The sequence below is a fragment of the Oryctolagus cuniculus genome, chromosome 5 (genome assembly GCF_051225735.1).
Source record: "Oryctolagus cuniculus isolate XC-2025 breed Fujian yellow rabbit chromosome 5, ASM5122573v1, whole genome shotgun sequence".
Lineage (NCBI taxonomy): Eukaryota > Metazoa > Chordata > Mammalia > Lagomorpha > Leporidae > Oryctolagus > Oryctolagus cuniculus.
Window position 1 is genome coordinate 52,954,498 of NC_142871.1, and position 26,444 is coordinate 52,980,941.

At 38.3% G+C, this 26,444-nt stretch overlaps 1 protein-coding gene across 2 annotated transcripts in view; it reads left to right on the plus strand.

Annotated features, from left to right (window-relative positions):
* The window catches only part of ROS1 (ROS proto-oncogene 1, receptor tyrosine kinase), a 168,288-nt gene that overhangs the window by 110,338 nt on the left and 31,506 nt on the right, over positions 1 to 26,444 (plus strand). The window contains exons 33-43 of one of the 2 annotated variants that reach the window (XM_089333731.1): positions 449 to 566; positions 4,733 to 4,923; positions 6,527 to 6,610; positions 10,588 to 10,723; positions 11,899 to 12,061; positions 12,647 to 12,711; positions 13,630 to 13,759; positions 22,586 to 22,683; positions 22,873 to 23,076; positions 23,768 to 23,830; positions 24,175 to 24,311. In XM_089333731.1, coding sequence (XP_089189857.1) covers positions 449 to 566; positions 4,733 to 4,923; positions 6,527 to 6,610; positions 10,588 to 10,723; positions 11,899 to 12,061; positions 12,647 to 12,711; positions 13,630 to 13,759; positions 22,586 to 22,683; positions 22,873 to 23,076; positions 23,768 to 23,786 — 1,208 coding nt within the window. In that variant the 3' untranslated portion in view covers positions 23,787 to 23,830; positions 24,175 to 24,311. Of the gene's footprint in view, positions 1 to 448; positions 567 to 4,732; positions 4,924 to 6,526; positions 6,611 to 10,587; positions 10,724 to 11,898; positions 12,062 to 12,646; positions 12,712 to 13,629; positions 13,760 to 22,585; positions 22,684 to 22,872; positions 23,077 to 23,767; positions 23,831 to 24,174; positions 24,312 to 26,444 lie in introns of those variants that run through there. The other variant, XM_051855385.3, reaches the window with a different exon arrangement.

A 26,444-nucleotide genomic window follows, 5' to 3' on the forward strand; every position in this document is an offset into this window, starting at 1 on the left:
TACTGAGTATGCAACAAATACTTGTAAAGTGACTACTGTATTCCAGAAACTGAAATTGAAAAATCTAACCAGTCTATTCAATTAGTGCTCTGAAACTCACCCATAATTGAACCCTATTAGAATGAAGGGAAAGTGCCCCAGAGCTTGTGAAAGTTTCCTTTATTTGTATTTATTACTTGGTTTGTGTAAAGCTGAGCCATATTGTTAATTCTATCATGAGTCCATCTAATCTATAACAAATCAAAGATTCAGGTACTCATTTAAAAATACGTAGTCATATCCAAATGTTTCAAAATGGGACTGTTGCTGTGGTGTAACAGGCAGGATGTTTAAAAATGTTCTTTAATGTATTTGCCTTTTCTGTTAGTAAACATTTTCTGTAGAAAGATATCAATGCAAAATTATACTTCTAATATATCAATCACTATTTCCTCTTTTCACCTCATAGCTGGAGTTCCAAGTAAACCAGGCACTCCTAAATTATTAGAAGGGAGTGAAAACTCAATACATTGGGAACAAGCTGAAGATAATGGAAGTAGACTTTTGTACTATATCCTTGAGATCAGGTATGTCTGTTTGCAGAAGTGTTTTGTAAACTACACAGAACAAAACAGTTAGTTGTAAGATGATCAAAAGTAACAATGCTTATGAAAGTGTATTTATATATAAACAAAAAAAGATCTTTCATTTAAGGACCTTATGTCCATCATTACATCTTTTGCTCAATTCCTAGAGGTCAGCCTTAGGTTACTAGTTATAAGACAGAGCGCATCATTTTCAGAAATCTGTAAATGCACATTATAATTTTATGAAAATCATGCAACCCCTGGCTCTGGCATCCAATATTTAATATCTGTTCTGTTTAAGAAGCTGAGCAGATGTTTGATGTCAGATGATGACATGCATGTACATTTCTAATGATAATTTATTTTAACAAAGTGAATCCTCATGGTGAGAACTGTCAATATGCAAGGTATTTTCCAGAATGTGAAATTAGGTTAAAAATATGTATTGAACTGAAGTGTGTAGGTCACATAAGATTCCCTATCTATTGTCAAGATTACAGTTTGCAGTGTGTTCCTGGGCACTGAAAGTGCGCTGTCGATGAAAACCAGCGGCTGATAAACACATGCAGCCTCAGACCTGGCCAGTGTGGGGAGCTCAGTGAGTCAAAGCTGGCTCACAAGGATTGATTTCATGCCAGCTCAAGGGAAGAATTCCAAATTCTGAAGACACTCCCCTCACGGGACTATGAAACCACTTTTTAAGATGCTCCAAGGACAAAAGTCACATCCATAATTATCATCCTGGCAACTTGAGTTTCAGATCTATTTTTGCTTCATCTTGCTCTGGCATTCTCATAACCTTAAAAAAATTTCCTGCTCATGCTAGAGAATTTCCTTCACCTTATTTCTAATCAAAACCTTCTTAAAAGTTCTCTTAAGGTTTTTCATGCAGCGCAAAATGCATTCTGACCTGCAGAACTGTCTTGGTGGTCCGTGACTGGAATTGTGTTCAAGCAGGTCACATGATAATTCTTGCCAGGATACCTTCAGTGTGTTCACCTCAGTGAGACCTTAGGTGTATAGCTTCATCTATACACTTTACATGATCCTTGCCCTGGGCCTCCATTGTTAGGACTATAGCATGACGCAGTAAATTGCTCTGACTTTAATATCCCAAAATAAGTTATTTAAGTAGGACACTAGTCGGGATCTATACTTGTTGATGAAAATGTTGGGAAGTGGGATACACAGCAGACTCACAGAATGGCAGATGTCCCAAACAGCACTCCGGCCCCAGAATCAGCCCCCAAGGCACTCGGATCTGGCTGAAGAGCCCATGAGAGTATTGTAGGCATGGAAAGCCAAGACACTCTGGGAAAAAAAAAAAAAAGAAAAAAAAGGACCTAAATGAAAGATCTCTGCGAGTGAGATCCCAGTGGAAAGAACGGGCCATCAAAGAAGGAGGTACCTTTCTCTGAAGGGAGGAAAGAACTTCCACTTTGACTATGACCTTGTCTAAATAAGATCAGAGTTGGTGAACTCAAAAGGCTTCCATAGCCTTGGAAACTCATGACTAGAGCCTAAGGAGATCACTGACACCATAAACAAGAGTGTCAATTTGTTAAGTCAACAACAGGAGAATTTCTTAGAACTTCCTATAGTTCTAAAGGTTGTAACTGTGAAATCAAGGTGTCAGAATGTGCTATCTCTAGTTTCTAAGAAGATATCCTTCCTTGCCTCTTTTTAGATTCTGGTGGTTATCAGCAGTCGTTGATGTTCCTTGCTTATAGATGCTCACTCAAATTTCTGCCTCCATCACCAGATGGTGTTCTTGTTTGCATCTGTGTCCAAGTCTTCCTTTACTTATAAAGACACTGTCATTGGATTATAGCCCATCCTAATCTAGTATGATCTCATTTTAACATAATTACTTCTGCCTTAACCCTATTTCCAAGCAAGGTCACAGTCATAGGATCTGAGTGGACATGCGTTTGGGAGCACAATATTCAATATTGTGCACAGATCGTGTTTAAATATTTGTTCTTTTCCATATTTGAACTTAATTTTTTCATCTATAGAATGAGAATGGTGCTATTTACCTCTAAGTTATAGTGAAGACTCAATGCAATGAAACATGTGTAAATAAAAATCGTGTTGTAAATGCAACATGCTGAAACAATGGCAGAAATATTGATTCTCTTCCTCAGCGGCAATAACTGTGAAAAGCCATTTTTTTTCAAGGCCTTTTTCTCTTGGATCAGACTTATTAAAAAGTGAAATTGCCAGTGCTTAATATGAGACTTCACAAAATGTCATGATGTTACAATGCTTTAACCTAGGATGGTCTCTAGGATCTTAGCCCCTGGAAACAGTTGGGATCAATGCTGCTTCCCTTTTGATTTCAACCACTCACGGTTGCTCCTGAGGTTGAGCCCTCCATATCATGCTGCTAATTCAGGATGGCCCCTCAGTTGGCAGGGGCAGAACTAATTTCTACTACACATCCCTAAACTTACTATGCATTGGTACAAAGTCCTAAAACCATTGCATTCTGGAAAGTTTCAGACTTGAAGTTTTCTTCACTATTAGAGAATACATAATTAGAAGACCTTAAGCTTGCCTTCTGTCAGTGGTTCTGTTAAAGCCATTACTTTCATGCCTTCTGAATCCAAGTCTTGTTCTCTTTCCCTGTTTCATCCAAAGAACAACACAAATTGACTTTGAAGTACAGTGTAGACAATACACAAGGAAATAATGAGGTTGAGAATCTTAAACATTATGATAATATTGGTAGTGGTACTATCACACTTTGTTTATCCATTCTATATTCTGTATTTTTTCCAGATATAGTATAAATAAATAACAAATTACAGAATGAATCTTAAGAAAAATAGAAACTTCCCAGTTAAAAATTATAATTGCTTTTTTTAAAAGATTTATTTATTTATTTGAAAGCCAGAGTTTCAGAGAGAGAGGAGAGGCAGAGAGAAGTCCTCCATCCGATGGTTCACTCCCCAGTTGGCTTCAACAGCTGGAGCTGCGCCCATCCGAAGCCAGGATCTTCTTCCGGGTCTCCCACGCGGGTGCAGGACCCCAAGGACTTGGGCCATCTTCCACTCCTTTCCCAGGCAATAGCAGAGAGTTGGATCGGAAGAGGAGCAGCCAGGACTCGAACCGGTGCCCACATGGGATGCCGGCGCTTCAGCCGAGGGTGTTAACCCACTGTACCACAGCGCCAGCCCCTAAAATTGCTTTTTAAAAAAGTATTTGTTTCACTTATTTGAAAAAGTTACAGTGGGAAGTAGAGACAGAGAGAGAAAGGTCTTCCTTCTGCTGATGCATTACCCAATATATCTGCAGCAGCTGGAGCTGGGCTGAACCAAAGCCAGGAGCCTCTTCTGGATCTCCCACATGTGTACAGGGGCCCAAGGACTTGGACTATCTTCTACTGCTTTCCCAGGTACATTAGCAGGGAGCTGGATCAAAAGTGGAGGAGCCAGGTCTCCAATTGGCACCCATATGGGATGCTGGCACTGCAGGGCAAGACTTTAATCCAGTGTGCCACAGTGCTGGCCCCTATAATTGTTTTATGTGTTTGGAATTATGAAAATAGTTTGCATATTCTTATAGTAGGAAAAGGGGAGCAAGGTTTTTTTCACTCAGTGGTTATTACATCATTTGGAATACCTGCATCCCATACTGGAGTGTCTAGTTTCAGTCCTGGCTTCTCTACTTCTAAAATAGCTTCTGATAATGTGTATCCTGGGAGGTAGGAGATGATGCCTGAAGTACTTGGTCCCTGCCATACACTTGGGAGACTAAAAATGTGTTCTTCTGGTTTGGTGTGATCCAGCCTTGGTTGTTGTGGTCATCTGGGGAGTGAACCAGTGGATGGAACATCTTTCTGTTTCTCTGCTTTTCAAATAAAGTAAAAATAAAAATTTTGAAAATAGTAAATAAATAATCTTCAACTTCTGTTGGCCGTTGATTATTCATAGACTTCTTGGTGGGCTAAGTTGTTTGGCTTCATGCACCACTAGAGTGATTTTATAAAAGCATGCCATGTTCAGTCACCAGATCATGTGAGATGAATGAGATTCAAGGGTACAACTTGCAATAGCAGATTCTTTGTAGTTATCAATAAAATGATACATGAGCAGTTAGAGGTAACATGTATATTATCACATATATTTTCTATATCTAGTATTTCTCTGTTGCTTTTGCAGAGAGGGCACTGCAAATGATTCACAAAAACAGAATGTGAGGTGGAAGATGGCATTTAATGGATCCTGCAGCAGCATTTGCACATGGAAATCCAAAAACCTGAAAGGAACATTTCAATTCAGAGTTGCAGCTGCAAATAACCTGGGATTTGGTGAATATAGTGGAATCAGTGAGAATATTTTACTAGCTGGAGGTATGTTACAATGTCTGTCTAGAAAACTAGGTTATACATAAAGGTTCAGTGATATTGGTAGGTATATTCTCAACATTAGTAAGAATTATAATGACTGTATAACATATTAGCCACTCTAATTGAACTATTCAATACATCTGATGTGATCTTACTAAAACACCATCACCATCATGTAGTCTTTCCTCTCAGTAATAATGACCTACTCTTTTATGCCTGCCACATCAATTCCATGCTCCTAAGGAGGCTTCCAAGGCTATCCACAATCTGGTCTTTATCTGTCCAGCCTTATTATCCTGTTCCTAGTATTTTCACTTTATACACAAGAGATCTAAATCTATTCTTTAACTTCCCTAATAGTTCCTTCTTCCATTGTGCATCTGATTGTAGTTCATGGTGTATTATCTTTCTAATCACACAGGCCGGAAGCCTCAGCTATGTTTGATTTTTCTCTCAGTCACTGGGTTCTATTGATTTCACAATCTAAATTTCTCTCTGATGAGTTTCTGGCTTGCTATTTGAACCTTGGCTATCCTAATTTGAGTATCATTTCTTGCCTGTGTTCTTAATTTTATCACACTTCTGACAGTTAATATAGCTGAAGCACCAACTAGACTACTTAGCCTCTCTGAATACCCAAAATGATTTTTCATTCACTGCCTTCAAAATCAGTGAGAAACTTCTGTGTGGCCTATAAGATCTTCTGTGGTTGTCTTCCAATTGTGATTCATTTTCCCTAATATTTGCCCCTATGCTACAGCAATATCAGGCTTGTAAAAAGCTTTTATGTCACTAGCTCTCCGGCCTTCTATTTGGCCCCCATTACCTACCCTGCACCCCCTTAGCTGAGATTTCCTTTCCCGTCCTTTCTGCCAACTTAAAATTCTTCTCATTCTTTAATACCTAACCTAAATGAACTTACTATAATGCTAAACTGATGCTTCTTAGAGAAAATGAATTATTAAACATTGCATACACACATTCTATATAAAACATAAAGCATTCTTATTGCATTATATACATATCTATGTAAGAGCTTGACAAACAATTGTGAGCTCCTTTTGTTTTCTGTAATATATTCTTGTTTTTGAAAATATTACTTAAAAAATATAAAAGTCATTCTAGTTTCTAGTTTCTGCAGCCAGACTGGATCAGCAGGCCATGTTTGTCTTCTCTACTGAACAGAAATTACCTATGAGAAAGTAACCATGTTTATATTTTGGAGGTTAATATCTGTGTAATTAGTGTGTATGAAGATATTACAAAATTATTTCCAACTATATAATATTCAGTTTGTCCCAAATTCACAGAAAAGATTATATATGTATCATCAGCTACTTTAAAGTAGAAGATTGGGTGCATGTGTTCCAGTGGTGTGCTGGTAAACTGGCTTTCTGGATAAGAAAAGAAAAAAAAAAACAACCTTGATTTTGCTTTCCTGTGATATGAACACTCTCATTGTGTATGAGTTCAAACTACTACTGTGTAACAACTGGCTTTCAAAAGTCCACTAGGCTCTGGCATGTCACTCTTTATGTGCTTAGGTAGATCTGAGCCTGTTTAACTTTATTCTGTAAATTAATTTTTTTCTCTTTTATATCATTAGATGGCTTCTGGATACCTGAAACAAGTTTTATACTTGTTATTATAGTTGGAATATTTCTGGTTGTTATAATCCCCTTGGCATTTGGTAAGTATCATAGATTTTGTTTCATTTAAAAGTTTACTTACTAATTTGAGAGGTAGAGAGTGAAAGAGACAGAGAGACAAAGACAGACAGACAGATGCAGAGATCTCCCTTGTATGGGTTTACTCCTCAAATACTTGCAATGCTAGGGAATGGCTCAGGCTGAAGTAGGGAGCCAGGACTGTAGTTCTGGACTATTAGGTGAACGGCAGCATCTCAATTACTTGAACCATCACTGCTGTCTCTCTCAGAGTATACATAAGCAAGAAGCTGCAGTCAGGACTGCAACTGGGACTCAAACCCTGACATGAGACACAGGCCTCTTTTTTTTTTTTTTTTTAAAGATTTTATTTATTTATTTGAGAGGTAGAGTTATAGGTAGTGAAAGGGAGAGACAGAGAGAAAGGTCTTCCTTCTGTTGTTTCACTCCTCAAATGGCTGCAAAGGTCGAAGCTGCGCCGATCCGAAGCCAGGAGCCAGCCGCTTCTTCCTGGTATCCTTTGTGGGTGCAGGGGCCCAAGCACTTGGGCCATCTTCTACCGCTATCCCAGGCCATAGCAGAGAGCTGGATTGGAAGAGGAGCAGCCAGGACCAGAACCGGCATCCATATAGGATGCCAGCGGAGACACAGGCCTCTTAACTGCTTGGCTAACCCCTATTCCATAGATTTAAAAATGGATAATAAACTGTTTATTTGATCATACTGATTAATTTATATTGATTTATATCTTTTACTTTATATAATCTTTTGCATGAAACATGACCTGATTAAGTTCATAAAGGTCACAATGTTACTAGACTTTCATAATCACTAACTTTCATGACTTATTTCTGATGTAGGGTAACTATGAAAAATAGATCTGTATTTATGATTCATGGTGTACTTTAGATAAAACTACTTCTAAGAGTACCATCTTTTAGCTCTTTTAAAAACAGTACTTGTTTATTATTGGCTACATATCTAGCATTTTATAGCTTATAGTTTGAAATAAATATAATAAATAAATAAAAGAAAAATAACTGAGTCCAAAAAAGTGTAGGATTAATGGGAGGCCAGTGACAATCTGTGGTGAGGATCGTTTTGGTCTCCATACAAACAGCCTGATTTGGAATGACCAGAGCTTCTTTTGCAGAAGTGCCAGTTCTGGCTTGTAGGATCTACTCTCTCTTCAGATGTCTAACCTGCTTATTCAAATCTATGCCCATCTATAAATGACCAGAAAAACAGAAGAATTAGACTAAGTAAATATAAAGTTGGCTATTTTACAGTATTCATTTTATGTCAGTGTGCTAGAAGTACCTCCCTCCTTTTTTTAAGATTTAGTTTAATTATGAGAAAACACAGTGCTAACCCCAAAAAGGACAATCAAATAAAGGATGATCATAGTGATCACATATTCTGCTTATTCTTGTTATTTAAACATAAATATTAATATCACTTTTAGTCTCCAAAATGTCCTGGTTTTGGTTATAAGATAGTAAGGTACTTCAAAAAGTTTATGGAAAATGAAATTAAAAGATTCTTATTTTGGTGCCAAAAAATTAAATCCATGCATAGTTTTTCATAACATGAATTCTCCACGAAGTTTTTGAAGATCCTTCATACATGACCTCCCCTTTCCTTTGCTGATGTTAATAGTCCCTGACTCACTGAAGCATTATAAGGAAGATATGATACTTACCAGAAAAGAATACTCAAGCACAGTTCAGGAAGCTGTGTCTTAAAAAGTTATAAGGGAAAGTTGGAAGAAAAGATTCAAACATAAAGTTGAACTCTTTCAGGATAAAGAAAGCCAATGTTTTGCTAAGAGTTCTAAATCTTTGTTCTTTCTCCAAACTGATAGGAATTATATGCTCTAAAACACTTTAAAATGTGAATGATTTCTTTTCATAGATCCCATGCACATAATAGGTAGAACTCCTTCAGTTAACTTGGAAAGCTAAAAATTTCAGCTGACCTTGCCAGAATTTAAACCTGTGGTTCCAAGGTTCTAAGTATTGTACAGCTGATGTTTGTGCCACTAAGCCAGTCCCTCCAGAATTACGCATATGACTGCAGTATATTTGGCAGTTGGCATATAGGCTTGACTGCGTGTCTGCTCTCCTACTGGGAAGAAGTAGTGCGCGAAGAATCCTTTATCTGACCTTTGCTTCCCTGCTTGTTCATCACCTACTTGTTCTTCACCATTGCTTAAATCCATGACTCTAGTGGATGAATATGAGATAATTTCAGACCAGCTATTTTGCTTTCAAGACATTCTATGGATATCAAATTCTCAGGACTTGAAGATCTTTATTTTGTTCAGAACTCATGGATTTTTGATTATAGCTAAGCTAATTTGGTTCTTTGCTTTTAGTAGCAGTGCATGTAGTTTTACTAGCAGGTGTGTGTGAATGCATGAGAAAACTGAATTATTAAAGTAATGAAAAGTCATAAATTATTTTAAAAATTGTATTGTGAGGAGGGTTCTAATCAGTGTTAATTATAAATATAAAATTGAAACAAGAATTTTAAAAGAAGCATCAACATTCTTTACTTTGATGGGTGGTCATACCAAATGCACAGCCTTAACCTAGGAGTGGAAGGAAATATAAAGTGATAAAATGCAATTGTTGACTTGAGGAGTTTGTCATATAATGAAGAAGATAAGATATACTTGTGTGAAAAGGAAAATAAAAAACTATGTGTTAAATAAAAACAAGAGGGAATAGTCTGTGAAATGCACATAACAGTGATGTAGGAGATGCACTGGTAAGTGCAACTGGTCTTCTAAGTTTAGAGATGAGACATCAATAGAAGTTTTAGAGGTCTCAGAAGGTATCATTGGGGATAGTGGACTTGCACTGGGACTTTAAAGGGGGAATGTGGTGACAGCATTTCAGATTTGAAAAACCTTTGCATCAGCAAAGGTACTAAGTTTTGCCTGGGTGGTCCCTCAGATGGAATTTTAGCTGAATAAAACTAATCTTTTGCGTACAGAAGCTACCATGAACTAAAATTCAAATTATAACAATCATATCTCAGAACATCTTCTCTGTTTTCAAATTTTGTACTAGTCAATGTTCTAGCACAAATGGGTGATTGTATTGACATAATTATATTTTCATATTTAAAAATAACATTGAAATCCTTATAAAATAACTTTTTGTACAAAGAAGACAATACAAGTCACTCTTGATTTAACAATCAGCTTGTGGGTGGCACTGCTACCATTATTTGGTGGACTTCATTCTAATAATGTTCCCATGTATTTGAATATGTGTGTATGAACAGCAATGGATATGCACTCTTTTATTTTTTTAAAAATATGTCATTATCTTGAAGCATGCCTTTAAGTAAACCAAATATAACCCAGAAATGTCTAGATTTAGAAATGAGTTTCTTTCATTAATAATTATTATGCAAGTTTGCTTTGATTTATTTATTTTATTTTATTTTTTAAAGATTTATTTACTTATTTGAAATTCAGAGTTACACAGAGAAAGAAGGAGAGGCAGAGAGAGAGAAAAGAGCACAAGTGAGATCTTCCATGTGCTGGTTCACTCCCCAGTTGGCTACAACGGCTAGAGCTGTGCCGATCTGAAGCCAAGAGCCAGGAGCTTCCTACAGGTCTCCCATATGGCGGCTTTATCCGCTTTCCCACAGTGCCCGCCCCAGCTTTGGTTTATTTTGACTCTAGTTCATGGGTGATTGGAGAAATAAGTTGCAATGTCAAGTTGCTTGTAACAGCAGTATGAAATGAATTAAACTTTATTCTGAGAAATGAGATGAAGATTGATGCAGTATATTGTATTTGTTTTTATATGGCTTTTCACCTGAATGTAAATGAATTTTCTATTTATGGACATATTTTTAAATTAAGTTTGTTGTGCTAGCAACTGTGTCCTTATATCTAAACATTGAAAATGAATTGTTAACATTTCCTAAACGAAAAGAAAGCAATATTTTATTTTCTTAGTTTTATCTCTTTCCTTTTCAGTCTGGCATAGAAGATTAAAGAATCAAAAGACTTCCAAAGAAGGGCTGACCATTCTTATAAATGAAGACAAAGAACTGGCTGAGTTGCGAGGTCTGGGCACTGGAGTGGGACTGGCTAATGCCTGCTATGCGATACAGTAAGTAGCGCAGGCACCATCATGAAGCATCTAGGCAGAGAGTGAACAACAAGAATGAGAATGTCCACACAACCTGTATTGTCCAGGGCTGTACTGGTTTATGCTTGTTATTCTAGTATAATTGATCAAAAATATTCTTTTCCACTCTCGAATGTGACCTAGGATAAATGGCTAATTAAGTCTTTAGTCCTGTAAGGAAAATAACAAAACTCCATTACTTTTTGAGTGTTTCATCACATAAATTGGAAAATAAAAAACAGAAGAGAGTAGACTGTACCCTGATTGGTTTAACTGGAGGCTGCAATTAATAAGAGAAGAGTTCTAAATATCTTGTATAAGTGCTTAAGGCCATTTTTCATCCATTTCAAATTTTGTAAGGTGATTGCCTGCAAAAGCTCTTTAAGATATAAGAGTCTGAACTTCTGCCATTGTCATAATTAAAGAAAATATTCAAGTATCTCTTCATGAGACACAGTATTATTGTCTATGCAAAAAGTAATTACCTGGTCATAGGCCTTGCTTCTTGAAATTTATTATTCAATGCACAAAAACAAAGGATTTGAAGTGTGTACAGAGGTGGCCTAAATTAGTTCTTCAGAGGTGACTCTTCTTTAATGAGAAAATACTGTACCTATTATTCAAAATTCTCTATTAAAAACTCAAAACATTTATAATGTAGAGACATTTTTTTCTCATAATATTTCAGGTGGAAATATTTGTTTTATTAAAGTTAATCTGACAGTAATGGAGTTGATTTTTGTTGTAGGTTTTGTTTTACATAAGAGATTAAATGTGAAAATCAAAGTAAAAGCTTATAAACCTAGATGTTTTTATTGCTAATTTGTAATAGCTTTCAACACAGATTGGCTACTTGAAGTTGTAACTAGTAGCTTTGTCAGAACTAACTACAATAAAAATCTCAAAGCAATGCATGCACAAGTTTATTTCTATTAAAATGAAGCTGCCTGGGAAAGAAGTAGCATTCTGTCTCTGAGGGAAAGGTGGTAGAACAGGGAAGTATAATAGAAACACAAAATTTCACTCTATCACAACAGAATGCGCAACACTGCAAAGTGCTGAGATTTCTCTTTCTCTTTCAAACACAAGCACTAATACTAACAAAAGCTTATAAACCATACTTACCTTGGGATAACAAAAATATTGTTATTTTACAGTACTCTTCCGACCCAAGAAGAGATTGAAAATCTTCCTACTTTCCCTCGGGAAAAACTAACTCTGCGTCTCTTGTTGGGAAGTGGGGCCTTTGGAGAAGTGTATGAAGGGACAGCAGTAGACATCTTAGGAGCTGGAAGTGGAGAAATCAAAGTAGCAGTGAAGGTAATGTGGATCTTTGAACTCCTTGATGTTTTTTGTCACCATACTTACATGAATTTGTATGGGTAAAATAATTACAGATATTCTCTACAAAGCTCTATCCCCCTTAGCAGTTTTTCTCTTAATTTATTGACCAGAACTGAGTCATATAATCACCTTTATTTGTAAAGGAGGGTGAAAAATTTCAAAACACAGTTTTTGTAATTAATTTAGAACAATTACTGGGGACTAGGCATATTGCCTCCAAGAAATAAATAGTGTGTTATTAACAAATAAATGGGAGAAATATATACTGAGTATAAAATGAAGAAATTGGCTTTCTTAACATGAAACTTGATATATTTTTGAATGTCTGCATTTTGAGAGAACTTTGTATAAATACTGATACATTTTTCATCTAACAGACTTTCCTACTTGAATGCTAAGACTTACAGGAGCTAACGTTTGCAAAGCACGTGCCATATCTGGGATCATTGTCCAGCTTTCTGGGTGGATATTACAAAACAAAATAAAGATTGTTTCTATTAACCCACTAAGCTCTCATAAATGTCTGCTGTTCTCATTCCTGACTTATTTTACATTGTGCAGACTCTGAAGAAAGGATCCACAGATCAAGAGAAGATAGAATTTCTCAAGGAGGCACATTTGATGAGGTATCAGGGTAGCTCTAAAAATTCTGTTGGTTTGGGATAAGAAATTACTCCATCTGCTTCTTGGATTCTTAACATCCAAAGTGATCTGACATAGCAAATCATGCCCACAACAAACAGGGCTGAAAAATTTAGACAGAAATAAACTAACTGTGTATATGTAGTAACAAATATTCTATAGAACCAGTCCTCAAAGCCTGCACCTGGGGCAAAAGACTCTCCTTAGTCTTCAAAAAAGAACAGATTTTGCAAGTGAATTCTGAAGCTGTTAAGCTTTTTATGTGCTTATGTTCTTGTAAATGTGCTATAATGGGTCAAATAGAGAGTAAGGGAGAGTTTTCTAAGTGTGATGATGTCAGTGAAAATAGCCTTTGCCTTAGTAAACTTGTCTGCAGGGTTCTAGTCCCTTTATGGTCATGGAAACTGCTCAAGGGCATCTTAAAGCCGTGGGATCCTAACTATGGGTTCCAGTCACTTGTTTGGGGCTTGTTTTGATGTCTTAAGAAACCACTGTAGCCAAACCTGCATGTTGCAGTTATTTCTCCAAAAGGTACAGAACTACACTTACACTTGAGATGATATAAAACATAATGCTCTCAAATATTTTGAAGTTGGCTATTAGTCAAAATTACTGTCTTTTCTAATACAGAAACTACTTAATATAAATGTTATTTCTTCTCTGATCCTCCCCCACCACATACACACATTCTATGCCTATGCATTGCCACTAGGGGTTGCCATCTTACCTCCTTAAGGCAACAAATAGACCAGTTCTTGAAAAAGGAATCTTTCATTTATTAGAGAAAATAAGTCAGCAGTTTTAAAAGAAACTATGGATAAAGAACTTATGTACTCTGTAATGACCCTCAACTGACTCCTGCCATTGTCATGTTATCCATCCTGTGTCTGTCCACCTTTTAGCAAATTTAATCATCCCAACATTCTGAAGCAGCTTGGTGTTTGTCTGCTAAATGAACCCCAGTACATTATCCTAGAACTGATGGAAGGAGGAGACCTTCTTACCTATTTGCGCAAGGCCCGAATGACAACGGTAGGCAATGGGGGTGGGAGGTCCATGATACTGGCTTTCTAATGCAAATGCTCTATAATTTCCTGTTAATTTTCTTGAACTTCAATGGGCTACAGTTTTGGCTGATGATAATATCTTAGAAGACTTTTTATGAAAAGTAATCTAAAATTTCCTATCATAATGGATTTGGTCAGTTAGAATCCTGAGCTAATATTTCTGGCATTTGACCCTGTTTTTAGTATTTAGTGGGGAAACAGCCCCTTGTGGCCAGAATCATGCTTTTCCAAAGAATAGAGATTATGTAGAGTTGAAAAGGCACATCTCTGGCCTTCATCTATATACCTGCATGTCCCAAACTATACTCATATTTCCAGTCCTTATGTCTTGACTGAATGCTAGACTCACATGTCCCTACTTCATTGACACATCAATTTGGATTTTATTAGGCAACTCAAATTTATTTTGGCCAAATCAGAATTTTTGATTTCATAATCTTCTCCTTCATCTATCCAATCCCATCTTTTCCTCCAAATTGAAAGATCAATGGTCATTAGTAAAAGCTGAGTATTTAGGAACATGGAGGTAAATATCAGCACATAATATGTGCATATTGGAAGATGGGGATGAGATAGAGTACAGGGCTCCTGCTATAAGCCCTTTCACATATTTTAATTTTTTAGCTGAATAATGTTCATTTTAATAGGAAAAAAACAAAGTATTTTTAATTTGCAGATTAAAATTTACTGATTTGTTTTGTCTCATGTGTTTGGCATTTGATATATAAAGTAGGTTCCTGAAGGTTGTCACTCCCTGACCCTGACCACCTCTCCATCCCAGATGAGAACTCCAGTTTGTTTCCTGATTTCTCCACTTCTTATGCAGCTCCCTGCTGTGCCTGGACTGGCAGTGGATGATGCCTAAGTGCTTGAGCCCCTGCCACCCATGTGAGAGACTTGGATGAAGTTCCTAGTTCCTGGCTTTAGCTGAGCCCAGCCCTGCTGTTGCAGCCATTTGGGTAGTGCATCATCGCTCTCTCTCTCTCTGCCTTTCAAATAAATAAATCTCAAAAAGAAATTTCCTTCTATACTGTAATAAGTAAGGTTTGAGAAGAGAGTAGAACTAAAAATTCACACATTCAGTCCCTCATCTTTATTTTTAATGTTTGTTTATTATGCATCTATTTAGAGATATCTTCATCCAGTGGTTCACTCCTCAAATGCTTGCAACAGCCAGTTCTGGGCCAATCCTAAGCCAGGAGCCTGGGACTCCACCTGGATCTCCAAGGTGGGTGGCAGTGGCCCAAGCACTTGAGCCATCATCTGCTGCCACCCAGGATGCATCAGCAGGAAGTTGACTGAATGTGGAGGTGGAACTCGAGCCTGCACTCTGATATGGGATTTGACATTGCAAGCAGTAGCTTAACCAATTGAGCTACCACCTTCCTCCCCACTTGCCCCACCCAGTCCTCCATTTTAACAAGAAAATTTATTTGTAAGTTTCATTTTTGTTTTGGTGGTGGTGGGTGGAGATGAAGATGGACTACAAGAAAACATGGCTCTATTTTTTTTTTTTTTTAAATTATTCCTCTTCACCTGGTATCCACAGGGTTGCAATGACTGGGTTTCAAGAGTATCTTAGTACTTCCCCTGCTTTTACTACTGGCTGCCTCATCTCATTTGCTCCACTAACAGAGGAAAGGGTGCTGTAAGAGTGCCAGATGAAGGTCTAAGCCCCCTGGGGGCACCACAGGCACTAGCTTCCCATGATGCTAAAAACCATTTGAGACCAGCCCTCCCTACAGATGGTGCTCAGCAGCACCATTCCAGAAGAATGAGCACAAGTAGCTTTCTACCTGTCCTTGCTTTCATTCTGTTTGTTGGGTTAATTTAGCTGCTACTGCACCAAAAACCTTGGTTTTGTCTTTCATCGTTGGGAGCTCAGTTTCTTCATCCATAAGTGGAATGTTAAATGAAAAGCTTCCTAAATCTGCTTTTAACTTAGATATTCTATCCCTGTATTAAAATAGAAAAAAGTAAAACAAAACAAAACAAAACCCCACTAAAAATAAAGCAAATATGCAGTGGGAAATGTCCTGCCTTCTAGACATAGCTTGACTCATCAATTTTTTTGTTGGGTATTTATCGTGTGCTAGTGAAGGAACTTGCCATATGGTAGAGATATAAGTCATAGCTAAATAAGTCACTTATTGTAGGAAGCAGAAGAACCCACTGGAATGGAATAGGGAATATTTTGCAGAAGCATAGAGGAAGGAGAGTTCATTGCCAGCCGAAAAGAATGGAAGACGTCTTCATGTAGGAGGTCTTCTGTTTGGGACACCACCAAGATGGGAGTTAGAACAATAGTGCAATGACACTTTCACACTGAGTTATGAAAGCCTTTGACCAGATCCAGATCAAGGCTTACCATGTCTTACTATGTCTGGAAAGGCACAACAGATGGCAGCCCATAAGATCATCTGATTCCAGCAGGCCCAACGTGGAGTAATAAAGTGTCCCAACAGGTTGTCACCAGGAGGTGATAGTCAGACATCCACACAAACATGCAGCATTATGAAAATCTGTCAGTAGGGATCAAGGCACTAAGTAGAGTGATTCCAAGAAGAGTGTTCTCACTTCAGAGAATGTCTTCAGGAGTACAGTGGGTTTCACTCAGGGCAAAGTAGAGTTCCTTTCACACTGGAACCAATGCACCAATCAGGACACCCAGCAAGGACTGAGACACAAGCCATGGTTATTTAGTGAACCTAATTAAAAAGGCTGGAGGAGAATGATCTTCTTGGAAGTCAGATCAGAGCCTAATTAGCTGTGCTGGATCATGTCAAGATGAGTATCAGAACAACATGGTATTCCTAGTTTGGGAGCAAGAGATGAGATTGTTGGGGAGGTAGCAGAGTTGAACTTCACCCTTCAATGAGATATTTGAGGGATTTGGAGGCTGAGTGTCATGTGAGATGCACAGTGAGGGATATGGATGCAAATCAAGACTAGGCAGGACATAACGGGAAAAATGAGAGCAGGGATGAAGAAGGGAGGTTGAGAACTGCAGGGTAGGTATAAGAAACAGCATGTGGCTTCATGTAACTGAAGCACAGATTGTGAGAGTAGAAACAACGGCAAGTGGCCGGCGCCACCACTCAACAGGCTAATCCTCTGCCTGTGGTGCCGGCACCCCTGGTTCTAGTCCCGGTCAGGGTGCTGGATTCTGTCCCAGTTGCTCCTCTTCCAGTCCAGCTCTCTGCTGTGGCCTGGGAGTGCAGTGGAGCATGGTCCAGGTCCTTGGGCCCTGCACCTGCATGGGAGACCAGGAGGAAGCACTTGGCTCCTGGCTTCAGATCGGTGCGGTGCAACACGCCGGCTATAGGGGCCACTTGGGAGGTGAACCAATGGAAAAAGGAAGACCTTTCTCTCTGTCTCTCTCTCTCTCACTGTCTAACTCTGCCTGTCAAAAAAAAAAAATTAAAAAAAAAAAAAGAAACAACGGCAAGTAAGTGGACTTAGAGAGAGGTTGGGCAGCCTGGATGTTCCCCAGGGGATGTGCTCAGGAATCCATAATTGACTGTATAGGAGGTTGGTCATCCATAGCCAGCTACAGAAACCATAGGAGGCTGGAGATATGGGAAGTTTTAGGAAACACCTGATTAGAAATGACAGAGGCCTGATTTGGGCAATTGTAGGCCAGCAGAAACGGGGAGAGAGTGTGTAAATCTAGACTCAGGGCAGGGACTTTGAATTTTTTTAAAGATTTGTTTATTTGTAATTTTTTTTTTAAAAAATTGAAAGGCAGAGATACAGAGAGGCAGAGGCAGAGAGTGTGAGTGAGAGAGAAAGAGAGAACGGGAGAGAGAGAGAGAGAGAGAGATCTTCCATCTACTGGTTCACTTCCCAAATGGTTGCAAAGGCCAAGGCCAAGTCAGGTTGAAGCCAGTAGCCAAGAGCTTCATCTTCCACTGCTTTTCCAGGCCATAGCAGAGAGCTGGATTGGAAATGGAGCAGCTGGTTCTTGAACCAGCGCCCATATGGGATGCTAACACCACAGGAAGCGGCTTTAACTGCAAGGCCACAGTGCCGGCCCCCAGGACTTTGAATTTTTCTATAGTACTAATAAAAATTTCAAGTGACTTTTTTTTTTTTTTACCTAGATATCATTTCGACCATTACAGGCACAAGTGTTTATTTATGCTAATTATTTTATTTATTTTTTATTTTTTTTAAGGGAAAGAGTTTATTGGGGAACACCCTACAGACCGGAGTGAAGGGGCGGCAAAGGAAAAAGAGAGAGAGAGTATAAGAGAGAGAAACAGAGAGGAGAGGAGCTAGCAAGGAGTGAAGAGAGAAGAGAGATGAGAGGAGCCAAGAGAGAGAGCTAAGAGACCAGAGGAAGAGGCTAGAGAGAGGAACCGAGTGAGCACAGGAGGGAAGAGCCAAGAGAGCACAGCATGTGTTCAGGAACAGGCCCTTTTAAAACTTTGCCAGAGGGCAGCCAGGGAAGCAGGAGCAGCGAATCCTGTTAGAATGGGGGTGGAGCCTGGCTCAGGTAGCTGGGCCATGTGGCCACCTGGCTAAAACTGCACCAGTTTCCTAACATTCCACTCTTTTGTTTTTTATAAAGCAGGGTTTGTATGGGATTATATTAGTCCCAAAAGTCCAAGAGGGGTAGAGGGATGATGATCTGTCTTTAGAGCTACTTCCTGCTGACATGGGGCGACGAGGTATTCTTCGCTGGCATAGGGTGATGTCTCAGGCCGCTGTCTCCTGGGTGGGGAGCCGAGTATATCCCTGTAGCAGTATTTGGTTGACTGCCTGGTTGCTGAAGGCCTTCGTTTGTTCCATTATAACCTGCTGTAAACACTTAGACACTGTAGTATAAGAGACAGGGTGAGAACAGCAACCAATGATCCTAAGAGTAGCATTAACCAAGTAATGAGAGGATTTTATAGAGGAGAGGAAATGGGGGGGTGTCTCTGGACCCTTATGGGGACAGGATGTGCTTTCAGCTGATTCCAGCCAAGACTGGGAGAAAAGCCACTTAACTTTTGCAGGTAGCAGGGTTTGTCTGTAGAGAAATTTTGAACAATCATACAACATTAAATGGGGGAGAGGACCATCAGTACACACAGGTTGGGAGTAGAGCCATTGGTGGTAGAGTAGAGGTTATGGTTACAAAGGAATGAGGCCCAAGTGGGCTAGACAGGGTCTAGAACAAAGGACAGAGTCATTATTAGAGGAGCTAAGAAAGGTGCTATCTGAGCTACAAATAATTTTCTGATTGAAAAGCAAATAGAACCTGACAGAAGGGGGCTTGATAATAACCAGGTGGGCTTTAAAGCCTTGTAAATTATGAGGCTCAGACTCATCTATCTCTTCATATAGCCTACATCCTAAGGGAGGTGTGAACCTCCTTGGGGAAGGCACCCTGTTGACTTCCATTACCTACCTGGCCTGGGAGGAAAGCTGGCCAGGTAAAGTCAAGTGGCAACTCCAACAGGAAATATACAGTTCTGCCTGCAATGTTACTGACCCTAGTTGGCCGTCCCCTCAGTTGCGGTGGTCACTTTGGAAGCTGGGCTGAGTGAAGGGGCTGTTCAGCTTAGAGCCAATAAGATCCTATGCTAATTATTTTAGATGAGAGGAGTAATCTGTGATCTTGAAAGATAATCTTGCTAACAATTTGTATGGGGCACATAAGAAGAACGATCCCATTTTTTTTTCATTTTCAATTATCTTTATATACAGAAGATCAATTTAATATATAATAAGTAAAGATTTCATCAGTTTGCACCCACACAGAACATAAAGTGTAAAATACTGTTTCAGTACTAGTTATAGCATTAATTCACATTGGACAACACATTAAGGACAGAGATCCCACATAAGGAGTAAGTACACAGTGACTCCTGTTGTTGACTTAACAATTTGACACTCTTGTTTATGGCATTAGTAATCTCCCTTTGCTCTAGTCATGAGTTGCCAAGGCTATGGAAGCCTTTTGAGTTCGCCGACTCCGATCTTATTCCGACAGGGTCATAGTCAAAGTGGAAGTTATCTCCTCCCTTCAGAGAAAGGTACCTCCTTCTTTGATGGCCCATTCTTTCTACTGGGATCTCACTCACAGAGATCTTTCATTTAGGTCTTCTTCTTCTTCTTCTTTTTTTTTTTTTTTTTTTTTGCCAGTGTCTTGGCTTTCCATGCCTAAAATACTCTCATGGGCTTTTCAGCCATATCCCAATGCCTTAAGGGCTGATTCTGAGGCCAGAGTGCTGTTTAGGACATCTGCCATTCTATGGGTCTGCTGTGTATCTCACTTCCCATGTTGGATCGTTCTCTCTGTTTTTTATTTTATCAGTCAGTATTAGCAAACACTAGTCTTGTTTATGTGATCCCTTTGACTCTTAGACCTATCAGTGTGATCAACTCTGAACTGAAATTGATCACTTTGACTAGTGAGATGGCATTGGTACATGTCACCTTGATGGGATTGTATTGGAATCCCGTGGCACATTTCTAACTACACCATTTGGGGCAAGTCCAGAACAATCCCATTTTTAAAAGAAAACTTTTATTTAATAAATATAAATTTCCAAAGTACAACTTTTGGATTATAGTAGTTTTCCCCCCATAATCACCCCTCCCACCCACAAACCATCCCATTTCCTATTCCCTCTCCCATCCCATTCTTCATTAAGATTCTTTTTTTTTTATTTTTAATTTTTTTTTATCTTTTATTTAATGAATATAAATTTCCAAAGTACGACTCATGGGTTACAATGGATTTCCCCCCTATACCGTCCCTCCCACCCACAACCCTCCCCTTTCCCACTCCCTCTCCCCTTCCATTCACATCAAGATTCATTTTCGATTATCTTAATATACAGAAGATCAGCTTAGTATACCTTAAGTAAGGATTTCAACAGTTTGTTCCCACACAGAAACATAAAGTGAAAAATAATAGATGATTTTTTTTTAAATGATGATGAAATCAGATCAGACCTATTGTCATGTTTAATCCCAGTGAGAGTCAAGTTGGGAATTGATAATTTCTTTTTTCCTTTTTTTTTTTTTTTTTTTACAGAAGATCAGTTTAGTGTACATTAAGTAAAGATTTCAATCGTTTGCACCCCCATAGAAACACAAAGTGAAATATACTGTTTGAGTACTCGTTATAGCATTAAGCCTCAGTGTACAGCACACTAAGGACAGAGATCCTACATGAGGAGTAAGTGCACAGTGACTCCTGTTGTTGACTTTACAAATTGACACTCCTGTTTATGGCATCAATAATCTCCCTATGCTCCAATCATGAGTTTCCAAGGCTATGGAAGCCCCTTGAGTTCTCCGACTCTTATCTTGTTTAGACAAGGTCATAGTCAAAGTGGAGGTTCTCTCCTCCCTTCAGAGAAAGGCACCTCCCTCTTTGAAGACCTGTTCTTTCCACTGGGATCTCACTCACAGAGATCTTTTGCCAGAGTGTCTTGGCTTTCCATGCCTGAAATACTCTCATGGGCTTTTCAGCCAGATCCGAATGCCTTTAGGGCTGATTCTGAGGCCAGAGTGCTATTTAGGACATCTGCCATTCTATGAGTCTGCTGAGTATCTCACTTCCCATGTTGGATCACTCTCCCCTTTATTTATTCTATCGGTTTTATTAGCAGGTACTAGACTTGCTTATGTGCTCCCTTTGACTCTTAGTCCTTTCATTATGATCAATTGTGAACTGAAATTGATCACTTGGACTCATGAGATGGCATTGGCACATGCCACCTTGATGGGATTAAAAGATTCATTTTTAATTATCTTTATATACAGATCAACTTAGTATATACTAAGTAAAGATTTCAACAGACTGTACCCACACAAACACACAAAGTATAAAGTACTGTTTGAATACTAGTTATATGTTAATTCGAATAGTACAACACATTAAGAATAGAGATCCTACATGGGGAGTAAGTGCACAGTGACTCCTGTCAATTTAATAATTGACATTCTTATTTATGACTTCAGTAATCACCTGAGGCTCTTGTCATGAGCTGCCAGGGCTTTGGAAGCCTCTTGAGTTCACAAACTTTGATCTTATTTAGACAAGGCCATAATCAAAGTGGAAGTTCTCTCCTCCCTTCAGAGAAAGGTACCTCCTTCTTTGATGGCCCGTTCTTTCCACTGGGATCTCACTCACAGAGATCTTTCATTTAGATCACTTTTTTTTACATAGTGTCTTGGCTTTCCATGTCTGAGAAACTCTCATGGGCTTTCTAGCCAGATCCAAATGCCTTAAGGGCTGATTCTGAGGCCAGAGTTCTATTTAGGGTACAATCCCATTTTCACGTTTGATATAAAAAATGATGTTGGGCCTATAGTTACACTACCTGGAGCTGATTAAATGGTTGTTATAACTACTTATAGGAGCAGCTACTTCTCATTAAATGCTTGCTATATGTAATAAGTCATATTGCATGTCTTATTTTAAATCTTTCAGAGTCTGTTATTATGCCAATTGTACATTAGTTAAGCAATGTAAACAAGTTTATATAACCAGTAATTAGGTTTCAGGTGTTGGTCCTGATAGGCTACTTTAAGAGTTTTCCAGTAAATATCCCATATCACCTTTGCTCACTATATAGATGCTGTCATTTAGTATTGATGTAATGCAGATAGAGAGCATATAAATTTACTATTCTTTGTTTGAATTCTTGTAACCATAACTAAAAAATTCCTTTCAAATGTGATACATATATGTTTGAATGAATATGTATCCATGTATCTTTGTACATATATGTATATATTTTGTGTAAAAGGAAAAACAGCATAATTTTTCCTTCATTTCTTACAGTTTCACGGTCCTTTACTCACCTTGGTTGATCTTGTAGACATGTGTGTAGATATTTCAAAAGGCTGTGTCTACTTGGAGCAGATGCACTTTATTCACAGGTACAATGATATCCTAGAAACAAGGTTGTTATAGATATCAGCACATAATCATTTGTAATTTGGGTAAATCACACAAGATAAATATTTCATTCCTTCAAAAATAACAATAATTTCTATGAAAAAGTCTCTCTTCTCTACAGTCATGATAGTGTTACCTATGTGACATCTGGAACTTTATTTCTGTTACAGGGATCTGGCAGCTCGAAATTGTCTTGTGTCTGTGAAAGACTATACTAGTCCTTCACGGATAGTGAAGATTGGGGATTTTGGACTCGCAAGGGACATCTATAAAAATGATTACTATAGAAAGAGAGGAGAAGGCCTGCTCCCTGTACGGTGGATGGCTCCAGAAAGTTTGATGGATGGAATCTTCACTACCCAATCTGATGTATGGTGAGCATAATGGGACACAGAAAAATGTGGGCAGAATGATCAAACAGCAGAGACAAAGGGATCTTAAAAGGAAAAGAGGTGTCTGTGGTGTGTGTGTGGGGGGGGGAGAGGGAGAGAGAGAGAGAGAGAGAGAGAGAAACAGAAGGCCAGGGAGGTTAAGAGATTTGCTTCAAGCAGTGGGGACAATTCCTGGATCTCAGTGGTTTATATCCCTCTCGATACCAGTTTTGATTTTTTATCTCACTAATGTATATAAACTAGATACTTTACTTAATTTATTTTAGGTGTAGAAGTGCAAGGCTGATAGGAACTGGTGATTATTGTTGTCAGAGGATGCAGCCAAATGCCTAATATTTAGAGATGCTTGGTTAATAATTTAGAGGTAGACTCTAAATAATCGACTGCAAAAAAGATTAAGACATTGGAGAGGTTTGGATAGCATATTTTTATTTAGATAAAACCTCTTATTTTTGTTTGTTGACCTCCACCTTTTGATTAGGGCTGCTCAAAGTATAAAGATGTGTTTAATAACTTTTGATCTTGTGTGGCACTTGGCAAAAATGGACACGAGCTAACATGGGTCCTGAATGCTGCTAGATTTTATTTATGCCCACAGTCTCCATGTTTACTGGCACTCTCTCCCCATCCAACCTGGGGGGGAATGTTGAGGTGTTCTCTTGCCCACCCCTAGGTGTGGAGGCCTGCAGTAGAGTTTCAGCAGGGGGAGGAACAGAACATGGATGTGTGCATGCATGTGAGTCTATATGTGCATGTTTGTGCATAAATCTGTGTTTCTGTGTGCATCCTTGTATGTGTCTATGTAGGCACAGGTGTGTAAGCATGTGTGCAAGTGTGTCTGTATGTATGCTCATGTGTGTACTCCCTTTCAGCCTTTCTTTGAAGTATTGATCATGTGTAATGGTTAGTTCTGCTTTTTCTTAAGATCAACTTGCTTTTAAGTCTCTTAGTTACCTTTTATGAGGACAGTAATGCCAATCATAAAGTAGACTCCTTAGCCCCAGGAATAATGTTAGAGAAACTTCTGTAAACCAGATGTTTTAATAAGTATAATTGCAAAAAACTCTTTAATATCCTTAGGTCTTTTGGAATTCTGATTTGGGAGATTTTAACTCTTGGTCATCAGCCTTATCCAGCTCATTCCAACCTTGATGTTTTAAACTATGTGCAAACAGGAGGGAGACTAGAGCCACCAAAAAATTGCCCCAATGATCTGTAAGTTAATTACATTGGCATAAGCACCAGAAAACAAAAACATGTGCACATGCAATCTTAGGCACCTTTGCTATTGTATGTTAAAACTGAAATACATGTGTTTCAACATCCATCACAAAATGTAACTTGATTCTGACATTTTAACTTACTAACACCATGGTTTTTAAAAATTTATATAAACACATGCTATTTCACTCAGAAGCAAAGTTTTGGAGAGTAGAATGTATTTATATTTCTGGTTATGTGAATTGTAATAAATCTAATTTCAGGATGTGTGTATACACACGTATTCATTTTCTTTTGGGAGATCTGATTTGGCTAATATCTTAATCTGTAAATTGAATGATTTTACTAAATAGTAACATATTGCATAAAATGTTGAGTTGTCTGTTGATATAGTTGATATTGATTGATTGGATCTAATATTACTAAAAATAATATTCTAATATAATATATTAGAATAATATTACTACTAATAATATTCTGTTCATGAGCCCAAAACAAAATGACTAAGTATTAGTTACTCTATCAAAAGAATCCTGGCTGCTATGAATTCTAGTGGCACTCCCCAGAAGTGTGAATGCTTTTGGTCTAATAATAAAAGGAAAAGAAATGCCAAATTTTTATGTTGAGTACTAATCTGCCTCCTTGTGGACAACATCAGCAGGAATATCAAGTCTTGAAACTTCCCCAAGGGGTGTTTTGCCCAAGAAGTGTCTAAAAGAACAAATGATCAACAACTGTAAATTATATTACAAGCACGATTCATGCTAAGGTTTGTTTGGAATACAGAGGCATTTAAACAAGGGCCACAGAACGTTGAATGTATTTTGAATGAAAAATGACACACAAGGAACAGTTGGATAATCAGCCAACATGTAATAAAGTGCTAAACTGTGTGGTACAGACAAGTGCAAAAGGAATTAGCAGTATGCGGATGCACACCATGGTTGTACTGCCTTGACTATGCTGTGTTATTTACAGGATTATTCAGACTTGAGCCAAAAGATGATTAAGAGCTGGGCACCTTGGTTGGATGTTCTACTGTTGAAAGTTTTCCTATTATTTAAATCTTCCAGCTAGAACAAGATTTGAATTACTGCTTGTTTCTGATTTAGCTTTTATAGCCTCTAGGATATTTACAGGGAGATCAGATATACAAACACCTGACTAAGTTTGCTACTAGTGCCTAAAAAAAAAGTATGATCCTTTTGAGGGGGAGATGGCCCCCCAAAATCTGTAATTTAGAGATGAGAAATTATACAAACCCTGAAAACATTTTATGTGAGGCTTGAAGAACAACATCCAGAATACATAATATGAAACACATTTTAATTGAACAGCAAACTAATCACCATTTTGAATCTCTTCCATATCTGTCAAATATTCAGAAATATCACCCAGAATTCCAGTTGGACACAGTTTCCCTTATGCTGTTAGATTTTTTTTTTGCATATTCTCCCTTCTCCAAGGGGTAATATGACTTATCATAATCATACCATAGGTTTTGGATAGGTACTGTAGTAAGTGATCTCTGAATTATACATTTAACAGATGTGTTCAATGATTTTGTTTGGGAAGAATGAAGGTGAATAATAAATTGCTGTACTGTGTAGCATGAAAGTATAGGTATATTGAGTTCTTCTCTACCCAACGGTACCCAAAAATAAAGCAGGATGAAGATGGAGTCAGAAAAATATTCCTGATTGTGAATGGGAAAATAATATTTGATATGCTTTTGCCTTGAATTTGTGTTCATCAGTTGAATAGATTATTGCCCCAATTTTAAAGAAAATCTAACTTCCCTGAAACCAGAATTTTCCATTGGTGGTTTTGAAGTTCACTTGGACACCATTAATAAAAAGTGAACAATGCCCCAAGCTTTCCAAATGCTGCGTGACACTGCAGAGCCCAGGAAGGGTGAAGATCCATTGCCAATCAGGAAACAAGCTGCACTAGAAATGGAGCTTTCAGCAATGCCATTCAATCTGGCTATGGCCTTAAGTTGTCATGATAAAGATTAACTACTCTCCTTAGAGCACTGTGGGAGCTGATTTTTATTTGAAGCATTTCTCTGAGATCACAGGCCCAGCTTAGAGGGTTGAAAGTCCGCACTGAGCCAACCTGCACCTTCT